Raw genomic sequence first — 11,284 nt, forward strand, 5'->3', positions numbered from 1 at the left:
CACCAAAACTTGCCCATATTTATTCTGCTTACACACTCAACATTCATTTTTAGAGTATTCTACTGCTAAAAAACAATTGATACCCATAATTTTTTCATCATCTTTCTTGCACTACACATTGGAAATGGATCCAATATCAAAGAAAGAAGACAAAATATTCCGATCGAAGCTCTCTGATATCTACATCCCGAAACACCTTCCCTTGCATTCCTATTGTTTCGAGAATATATCCAAACATAGCACGAGGCCATGTCTCATAAATGGCCAGACAGGGGAAGTCTACACGTACGAGGAAGTCGAGTTGATGTCGAGAAAGGTCGGGAGCGGTCTGAGTAAACTTGGGATCCAACAGGGTGACACCATCATGCTCCTCCTCCCCAACTCGACTGAATACGTGTTTGCATTCCTAGCTTCTTCACACATCGGCGCCGTAACGACCATGGCGAATCCCTACTTTACCCCTGCCGAGGTTGTGAAGCAAGCCAAGGCGTCCAAAGCCAAGATCATCATAACACAAGCTTGTCACGTCGGGAAAGTCGAGGGGTATGCATTGGACAGTGGCGTGAAGGTGATGTGCATCGACGCACCACCGGCTGAGTGGTGCCTCAGCTTCTCCGAGCTGACGTCGGTGGATGAAAAGGAGATTCCTCCGGTGAAGATCCACCCGGACGACGTGGTGGCGCTGCCGTATTCCTCTGGGACGACGGGGCTGCCCAAGGGCGTGATGCTCACGCACAAGGGGCTGGTCACCAGTGTGGCGCAGCAGGTGGATGGCGAAAATCCTAACCTGTACATTCACAGCGAAGACGTGATGCTGTGTGTCCTTCCCATGTTTCACATATACTCGTTGAATTCGGTCCTTCTTTGCGGGTTGCGGGTCGGGGCGGCGATCCTGATCATGCAGAAGTTTGAGATAATCTCAGTTTTGGAGCTGATACAGAAATATAAAGTGACGATCGGGCCCTTCGTTCCGCCTATTGTTCTGGCTATCGCCAAGAGCCCGGTCGTGGACAAATACGACCTGTCATCCGTGAGAATGGTGTTGTCCGGGGCGGCACCACTGGGGAAGGAGCTGGAGGATGCTGCCAGGGCCAAGTTTCCTAACGCGATAGTTGGCCAGGTAATTGTTTATTATTATTTAAGCTTTTTTTAAAAAAAAATTTTTATAAAACATTTAACATATACACCCAAAAAATATTTGACTTTAGAAAATGATATTTTTTTACTAGGAATAAGTCTTTTGTGAGACGGTTTCACGAATCTTTATTTGTGAGACGTGTCAACCCTATCGATATTCACAATAAAAAATAATATTTTTAGCATAAAAAGTAATACTTTTTCATTGATTACTCAAATAAGAGATCTGTTTAACAAAATACGATCCGTGAGACCATCTCACACAAGTTTTTGTCTTTCATGCGGAGAAAACTAAACATCGACAAATTAGATAAAACATTTAATAATTTCATAAAACAAAATAACAAATAATAAAATCCAATTTAGTGGACGAAAACTAAATATCGATAAATTACAAGAATAAAATCCAAAATAAACTAACTGAAATAACTAAAATTATAATTTTCCTTCGATTATTTTAATAATGAATTACTTTTTTTTGGCTAAAAGTCATTAAAGATTAAGTTAATGTAGGTAATTAATGTCAACATATCGCCCAATTACGAACTTCCATATGCTTGCATTAATGATTAAATTAAAAGAATATACTTTGTTTTATCATTTTCAATTTTCAAATGTAACTTGGGGAAATAATTCATTAAAATATTCCGATTATCACGTTACATTGGTTGACTTTGATTGTTAATCAAACAAATTCTTCTTGTAATATGATACTTGCTTAACATTTTTTTAGTCTTGGTACAATTGATTTCGAACTCGAGAATTTATTTCAAACTTGAAATTTAGACGAGAGATTGATTACAAGTCGTGGTTCATGTTCTTAATTTAAATAAAAAAAGTAATGAAAAAAGTTAAAGTGGAGAGACATACAGTGGATTAAAAGGCCAATGTTAAAAAGCAGGGTTATGGAATGACGGAAGCCGGGCCGGTGCTGTCGATGTGCCTAGCGTTCGCGAAGCAGCCATTCGATATCAAATCGGGTGCGTGCGGGACTGTGGTTATAAATGCCGAGATGAAAATCGTCGACACGGAAACTCGTGCGTCGTTGGGGCGTAACCAGCCCGGAGAAATTTGCATCCGAGGAGATCAAATCATGAAAGGTACATATAATTTTTTAATTATAATATTTCACGTTTGACTATATAAAAAACCAAAATCGTATAAAAAATAACATGCTAAAAAACAATTTTCCCTTAAAACAAATCAAATAATATAAGGTCACCCATCACCCGAATGTTGTACTAAAAAACAGGAATTGAAGAAAAAATGGAGTGGGTGACCAGCTTCCACAAACAAGGATCCTGTTAAAGAGAAGCAATGATCTGCCATTGAAGCAGTTAAGCTTCTCGTTCATAGAGCAAATATGAGAAGAAGAGGAAAATAAAATGTATTTCCAGAATTGTGTTTTGAGTACAAAAGTCAAGCTATTTATATCCTGACTAATTAAGCTACTAACCAACTGCAATATGTAAAAGACGTGTACACGTTTACACACTATTTAACAGCCCCCCTCAAGCTTGTAAGATGTTGAGGAGTGCAAGCTTGGATATCAAAAATTGATGCTGATCAGATCCCAACGGCTTAGTAAAGACATCCGCTGGTTGCAACTTTGTGGAAATATGTGTAGGGCGGATCACATTGTTGCGAAGCTTTTCTCTAATAAAATGACAATCAATTTCTATATGCTTCGTTCGTTCATGAAACATAGGGTTGGCCGCAAGATGTATAGCAGAATTGTTGTCACAAAACAGGGGTGTAGCTTGATCAATATATAACCCCATATCATTAAGAAGACCACGAAGCCAAACAACTTCACATACAGCAGTAGCCATCGAACGGTATTCGGCTTCAGCGGAAGAACGCGACACCGTGTTCTGTTTCTTAGTCTTCCAAGAGACAGTGGAGGAGCCCAGTTGAATAACATAACCGGTTGTAGACTTACGGCTCATAGGACAAGATGCCCAGTCGGAATCACAAAAGGCAGACAAGTGGAGATCATTAGTAGCTGAGAGGAAAATGCCCAGACCAGGAGTCTTTTTAATATATCCAAGAACACGAAAAGCAGCCTGCAAGTGAGATTTCTTTGGACAGTGCATGAACTGACTCAGAATATGGACAGCAAAACAAATGTCAGGCCTGGTGATAGTAAGATATATAAGACGACCAACAAGGCGTTGATAATGAGATGGGTCACTGAGAAGGGGATCAATCTCAGAAGTAGAACATGTCACAGACTTTGAACTATCAAATGCGAGAGTTGTAAGCTTTAAATGTTGTTCCATAGGTGTATCAAACGGTTTGCAACCAGACATTCCAAATTCTGACAGTAATTCTAACGCATATTTGCGTTGATTCAAACAAAGACCAGCTTTGGATCGAGCTACTTCAATGCCCAAGAAATACTTCAAGGAGCCGAGATCCTTGATGTCAAAAGTTGCATGAAGATAGGCTTTGAGTTTGTCAATAGCAACAGAGTCATCACCAGTAATGACAATGTCATCCACATAAACTAACAACAAAGTGATTAAAGTCCCACGTTTCTGGAAAAACATAGAATTGTCATGCATGGACTGCGTAAAACCTGCTGCAATTAGTGCAAGGGAAAATTTAGAGTTCCATTGGCGAGATGCCTGCTTCAAACCATATAGAGATTTGAGAAGTTTGAAAGCATAGTTCCTTTGCTTCCTTTCAAAACCTTGAGGAATGGTCATATAAATTTCTTCCTGTAAATCACCTTGCAAGAACGCATTAGTCACATCCATTTGATGTAAATTCCAGTTGCGTGCAGCTGCCATGGATAAGAGACAACGAACAGTAACAATCTTAGCCACAGGAGAAAAGGTATCCTCATAATCGATACCATATTGTTGGGTGTAACCCTTGGCAACAAGGCGGGCTTTGTAACGATCAATGCTTCCATCCGCTTTGTATTTGATTTTGTAAACCCACCGGCAACCAATTGGTTTCTTCCCGGGAGGTAAGGGAACAATATCCCATGTACGATTGGTGTCCAAGGCAGCAATCTCCTGAGCCATGGCATCACGCCAAAGTGGATCAGAAGCTGCCTCTTGATAGGACTTGGGTTCGGTGAGATTAGATATGGAAGCAAGAAATGACCGATAAGAGGGTGATATTTTGTCATAAGTGAGGTAATCAGAAATGCTATGAACTGTAGAACTGGATGAAAGATTGGAACATACATAATCATGGGTCCAGATAGGAGGTCGTGAAGATCTAGTGGACTTGCGGAGTGGAATGGAAGAAACAAGGTCAGGGGAGGTAGAAGATGTAACAGCTGCTGGAGGAAGATCAGTGGTTTGAGGATGGCAAGGATCTTCCAGAAATAAAGAGGTTGAAGGAGGAAAAACAGAGGATGGAGAAATCATTGAGGAAAAAGGAAATATATCCTCATGGAAGACGACATCTCGAGACACAATAAACTGTTTTGTAGAAATATCAAAAAGCTTGTAGCCTTTGTGTTGGATAGGATAACCCATAAAAACATATGGTTTGGCACGGACATCAAATTTATCATGTGGCTTAAGATTTGAAGCATAACATAGGCAACCAAAAACTCTAATGTGAGTGAATGAAGGGAGTCTATCAAACAAGACCTCGAAGGGTGTCTTATTCGATAATAATGGAGTAGGAATCCTGTTAATCAGGTATGCAGCATGTAATACACATTCTCCCCAATAAGGATCAGGAATGGATGCTTGGAATTTAAGGGCTCGAGCTATGTTAAGTATGTGGCGATGTTTTCGTTCAACTAAGCCATTTTGTTGGGGAGTATAGGGACATGAGCTTTGGTGAAGAATCCCTAAGGATGTGAATAATAATCGGCAATCATTATTGAAGAAATCGGTGGCATTATCAGTGCGAATAGTCTGAACTTTTCGATTAAATTGGGTAGATACAAAGGTAAAGAATTGTTTTAAACACTGGAATGTATCAGATTTAAATTGTAAGAGAAAAACCCACGTGCATCTCGAGAAGTCATCAACCAGGGTAAGAAAATATCGAGCATCATTATGAGTAGGTGTTCGAAAAGGACCCCATATATCTATGTGAAGGAGTTGAAAAACATGAGTTGATTGTGAGTGTTCTCGAATGGGAAAGGGACGTCTGGTTTGTTTGGCCAGTGGACAAACTGAACAATGAGATAAAGAAGATTTACTTTTAATAAAAGGTAAGCAATATAACCGAGAAACAGACAAATGCCCAAATCTTTTATGCCATAGATCAATGTCATCAGTTATACTAGCAGAAAAAACGCAAGAATGAAAATTCAGATTACACCTAGAATGCACATTTGATTGAATAGGTGTTGCTATACAGCTATGGAATCGATCAAGATAGTATAAACCATGCTTTTGTCTACCAATCCCCATGATCTTCCCAGTGAAGAGGTCCTGAAATAAACAGAAATTTGGATAGAAGACAACAAAGCATTTATGATCTCTGGTGAATTGAGAAATGGATAAAAGATTAAAGCTAAAATCAGGAACAAAAAGAACTTTGGATAGGTTACAAGAAGGGGAAAGTTGAACTGAGCCATATGAGAGAATAGGGGTAATGTTACCATTCGGCAGCCTGACCGAATCAGAGGATGAAGCACACGGCTGAGGAGATTGCAAAACACTTGAAGTACCTGTAATGTGAGCATTTGCCCCAGTGTCTAATATCCAATCAGTGTCCTTTGAAACTGTCATCAGGCTAGTAAATTTACCTGCCAAATTAACTGTAGCCTCTGGATTGGACTTAGGTTGATCAAGCAGCCGTAACAGTTGCTGATATTGGGCATCAGTGAAGGTATGAGCCATATGAGGAACAGCTTTGGATTCATCAGAGACACTACAAGGATCAGCCGTGGTATTGACACTATTATGAGCAGAAAATTTCGAAGGTTTTTGAGTGAACTGAGTGAACTTATAGTTCTTAGATTGAGGAAACTTCCTGTGCAATTTGTGACCAGGAGGATAGCCAACCAACCGAAAGCATTGATCCTTTGTATGGCCTAGAATGTTGCAGTGCTCGCATTTAACTGAATCCACCTTTTTATACGAAGAAGAATAAAAGGCAGCAGCATGTAACTCAGTATTCAAGTGAGAAGAAAGAGCTGCACGATGCGATTCCTCTTGACTAACAATGGAATATGCTTGATTGACAGATGGCAAGGGATCTAGCATCAGAATTTGACTACGAACATGTCCATACGTCTCATTCAATCCCATTAGAAATTGTAGAAGGCGTTGATGTTGATCATGATCAAGATATGCCTTAGCAGTCGCACATCCGCACGAAGGAAGCGTAACCAGAGAAGAATACTCATCCCATAGTTTCTTCAAGGTTGAAAAATACACAGAAACTGATGAAGAACCTTGTGAAATATGTGAAATTTCACGATGAAGAGAAAAAACTCTCGATCCACAAATTTTATCAAATCTTTCCTTTAGATCTGTCCAAACCGCGGAGGCTTCAGTGCAATATATGATCCCGCTGAAAATATCCTTCGAAACCGAGCTCATTAACCATGAGAGAACAATTGCGTTACATCGCTCCCATTGATGGAGAGTAGGATGATTATCAGCCGGCTTGCGACAGGATCCATTGATGAAACCTAGCTTATTTTTCGCTCGCAGTGCTAAGAGTATTACCCTACTCCAAACTCCATAGTTCTCTGTACCAATTAAGGGATCGGAGACAAGCGAAGCTCCAGGGGCATCAGATGGATGCAAATAGAGGGGATCACTGAAGCTAAAATTGGTTGGATGCGCCGCCATGGACATATTCAATCAGAGGCGGAAGAGATCAGCTCTGATACCATGTTAAAGAGAAGCAATGATCTGCCATTGAAGCAGTTAAGCTTCTCGTTCATAGAGCAAATATGAGAAGAAGAGGAAAATAAAATGTATTTCCAGAATTGTGTTTTGAGTACAAAAGTCAAGCTATTTATATCCTGACTAATTAAGCTACTAACCAACTGCAATATGTAAAAGACGTGTACACGTTTACACACTATTTAACAGATCCATCATTTGTCGATTGGTTATTTTCACCACCTAACGAGAATGTTATATTATTAATTACGTCATTACACTAATTTAAGAAAGAGTAAGTCTCCACGGTCTCACGAATCTTTATCTGTGAGACGGTCAACCATACCGATATTCACAATAAAAAGTAATGCTCTTAGCATAAAAAGTAATGCTTTTTCATTTGATGATTAAAATAAAATATCTGTCTAACAAAATACGACCCGTGATATCGTCTCACACAAGTTTTTGGTTTTAAGAAAAGATTAAATTAAAATACACATATTTCATGGGATTTAAAACATGATCTTGTATGTATATTTAATTTTCAGGTTATTTGAATGATCCGATGGCAACTGAAAATACAATAGACAAAGAAGGTTGGCTACACACTGGCGATATAGGGTTCATCGACAACAATGACGAAATATTCATAGTTGATCGATTGAAGGAGCTGATCAAATACAAAGGGTTCCAAGTGGCTCCGGCGGAGTTAGAATCCCTTCTCCTCAAGCATCCCTCCGTCTCTGCCGCCGCTGTTGTCTCGTAAGCTAATTACAACTTGTTTTTAAAATTTATGTCGTCATACAAAAAATGTAATAATGGAAAGGTCGAATTAGTTATTTTCGTGCCTTAAAAAATACAAATATAAACTTTTATTATTAGTAATTTTTTTTTTGGAACAATATTGCAGCATGCAAGATGAGGAAGCCGGTGAAGTTCCGGTTGCATTTGTTGTCCGATCAAGTGGATCCACCGTCACCGAGGATAAAATCAAGAAATACATCTCCGATCAGGTAATTTCATAAAGTCAATTTCCAATATTTTCGAAAATAAAATTAGAAAATTTTAAAATATATATCGTATTTATTTTTTTAACACATTAAATCCTATGAAATCGTCTCAACAGTCAATATTGTGAGAAAAATCACTTACACGACCTGACTCGAACAATAAAAATTATTATCTTTATTCAAAAAACTCTACATAGACCGATTCGATCTGTCTCGGATATAAATCTATTATACCGTACTTACTCTTATTTTAATCACATTATAACTCCAAATATATTTTTTTCTTGGATTTTTTTGGGCAGGTGGTGTTTTACAAGAGATTGAACCGGGTATTTTTCATAGACTCGATTCCCGTATCTCCATCTGGGAAGATATTGAGAAAGGAACTAAGAGCAAGATTAGCTGCTGGATTACTGAATTATTAAATATCATTAAGGCCATCAAATCAAGATTAAAAATGATCGCGATTATGCAAAAAACAATGCCATATTTGTTGATTAATATTTCATGCTCCTCTTGAGAAATCAAGAACATATATATGTCTGTAAATTTGTAATGTGCGTATCAGAATGGGAACGAAACAAGTACTGTTACACTCGTAGTACGTAAAAATTTAGACTTAAAATATTTTACTTAAATAGTCGAATTAATTATATATACGTGCCACTGCCCGTTATAATGGATGCATCCAAAAAATAATAGTATCGGTGGATATTCAATATCGGTGGATATTCAATAGATTATTTGAGGACTCGTATCGAGTGACGGAGCCAGAAATATGGCTCAGCACATGTTGAAATTTTAAACTCTAGAATGTTTTAATATTTTTTAAATTGAAATACCCGAGCTAATATCATATTATTCTAAAATTATACAAAATTTACATATATATTTTTTTTTTAAAAAAATTGAACCACCCGGACAAGGGGCACGTGGCTGATCTGCCCCTGCCCGTATCTGATATCTGAATCCAACTTGAGCCCAAAGCTTGAAGTCAAGGGTAAATCTGAAGTCATGCAAAGTGTGTTAGAGGGGACACCACGTAGTCCTTCCGATGCTTATATTAGAAACGAACGAATAAGTAAAGAGAGGAGTTTCTCACCCGGGACTCACCCTCTTAGAGCAATCCAGCGTGTAACCTCATGCTTAAGTCGAGGCTGAAGCTACGGACCTCTCCCTTGAGGCGAGGCGAGGCGAGACGAGACGAGGCTGAAGCTAGGACGACTAACCCACCTCGGGCGAGCTCTCCCTTAGCTATTTTCTTCCGCCACCATCGTCCTCTTTCACTTCTCCATTCTAGCTTTCATCCTTCAATTACTAGACTTCGTTCCAACCATAACGATATTTGAGACTAATAAATTTGTGATTCGACCAACTTTAGCTTGCAAATCTGACAATTGCATTACACGAACATACATGTTCTTTTCATATATTGTCAATGTGTTTTTAGAAAAACTAGTTTTAAAAATAGTATTTTTTTAGTAACATTATATTTCGATTTAAAAATAATAATGAATATGATGAACCCTTTACTTTTTTATTTTCAATATAAAATTTTAAAAATCCTCACATTTAGTATTTTTTAATTTTCAATACAAAAAATTTAAAAATCCTTCCAAAAAACCATGGCCTCATTCACTTTTTTTAGAGGGTGAGCAGGCTTTACTTGCTTCATGCCAAAAAAGTTGAATTCAAAGTGGATTGACATGGATGCATGTGAGCATGTAATATTGTGTGTGTTAAATAATTATATTTTAATATATATATATATTTAAAAATAGGAGAGCATGGATAAATAAAAAATATTATTTAATTTCAAATAATTATGTAGAAATTTCTAGATTAGAGGAAACAACTCGTCATTTTACATTCTCCTTGCACGATTTGATTTTACAAGTTTCTCCACCTAAATGAAAAAGTGTATAAAAGGAATTAACCATAATAATTGTATAAAAAAACATAAAAGGAGAACCATGATGTAAATATGTAATTGTATTATGTCGTGTGTGTATGTATATATATGTATCATGTATATATATGTATCATGATGAGTATACACATATATCTCACTCCAATGTTGATGCTACAATGACATCATGAAGCTTTCTTATTCTTGTTGTCACGTCCCGAGATCATCCGAAATTGTTTAACAATCACAAAATCATAAAATAGCAAGTCTCGTAGTACAATATAAACTAAAACCAGTTTATTTCATAAATAACTCGTTTTTACAACGAAATTTCTCAAAGAAACAAAAAATAATCGAGGAAGGGTTTTACAAATCAATTGAAATTAAAATAACATAACCAAAAGAAATTCTTAAATTCGAAAACCAGCCCCAAAACATAGTATTTTTCTCTTTTTATAACTGATCCTCGTTCGACACCGTATACTTGGTAAAAACTAATGCAACAAGTCCTTATAGCAGCTACTTGGCATACGTTCTTGTGTTAGAACGAAATCACATATTTATTTATGAGATAAAAATAATTGGAATGGATGGAAATATATTTTCAGCTATTGTTATTTTGGTTAAATTTAATCAAGCTAATTAATAGTTTAGACATAAAGTAGTTTCCACCTTGTTTAATATGTATGTATACTCGATGTAGCTTTGCAATAGAGAGAAAGGATATATACAATTAAATTGATAATCTCTTGAATGATCTTTTGCTCCTATGTATCTGCCAACGGAATAGTAATCCAACAACTCGATTACCACGTTTTGACCGTTCGGCTAGCAATTATAATTATTTCTTTCTTTCTACATTGTTTATTTTTTTATAAACATCAGTGCAAAACTTGTGTGAGACGGTCTCACGAATCTTATTTTGTGAGATTGATCTCTTATTTGGATAATCCATGAAAAAATATTACTTTTTATGCTAAAAATATTACTTTTTATTGTGAGTATCGGTAGGGTTGACCCGTCTCACAGAGAAAGATTCATGAGACCGTCTCACAAGAGACCTACTCAAATATATTATATTCATTAGAGTCATTATCTTTTTACCAAAACATATAACTAGTGTTGATTGAATAATTCAAATTTTTTGAAATGTACAACAACTCGATTACCACGTATTGACCGTTCGGCTAGCAATTATGATTATTTTTTTCTTCGTACCTTTGTTTATTTTTTATAAACATCAAAATGGCCAGTTTTAAAACCAACCCTTATTTGTTATTTATATTATAAAAATAGATATTTAAACTTTATTTTTTGTTATTTGTATTTTATTTATTTATTTATAAATAAATTTTACATATATTTTATGATAGAATAGTAAATATTAACTTACTTTTATTATATTCTGT

General features: G+C 36.8%; 1 protein-coding gene across 1 annotated transcript; it reads left to right on the plus strand.

Annotated features, from left to right (window-relative positions):
* LOC140819893 (4-coumarate--CoA ligase 1-like) lies at positions 1–8,561 on the plus strand. The gene is made up of 5 exons (XM_073180151.1): positions 1–1,120; positions 2,039–2,237; positions 7,505–7,718; positions 7,867–7,969; positions 8,269–8,561. Exons 1-5 carry the CDS (start codon positions 125–127, stop codon positions 8,389–8,391), a joined length of 1,635 nt encoding a protein of 544 aa, XP_073036252.1. The 5' UTR covers positions 1–124; the 3' UTR covers positions 8,392–8,561.
* Positions 8,562–11,284: the final 2,723 nt, after the last annotated feature.

The sequence above is a fragment of the Primulina eburnea genome, chromosome 18 (genome assembly GCF_022965805.1).
Source record: "Primulina eburnea isolate SZY01 chromosome 18, ASM2296580v1, whole genome shotgun sequence".
Taxonomy (NCBI): domain Eukaryota; kingdom Viridiplantae; phylum Streptophyta; class Magnoliopsida; order Lamiales; family Gesneriaceae; genus Primulina; species Primulina eburnea.

What these genes read in the sequence shown, in the direction of transcription:
- LOC140819893 (XM_073180151.1), top strand. Translation starts at nt 125, where the DNA reads ATGGATCCAATATCAAAGAAAGAAGACAAAATATTCCGATCGAAGCTC. An exon ending in CTAACGCGATAGTTGGCCAG is followed by an intron (nt 1,121 to 2,038) that starts GTAATTGTTTAT and finishes GTTAAAAAGCAG; the next exon opens with GGTTATGGAATGACGGAAGC. An exon ending in AGGAGATCAAATCATGAAAG is followed by an intron (nt 2,238 to 7,504) that starts GTACATATAATT and finishes TTTAATTTTCAG; the next exon opens with GTTATTTGAATGATCCGATG.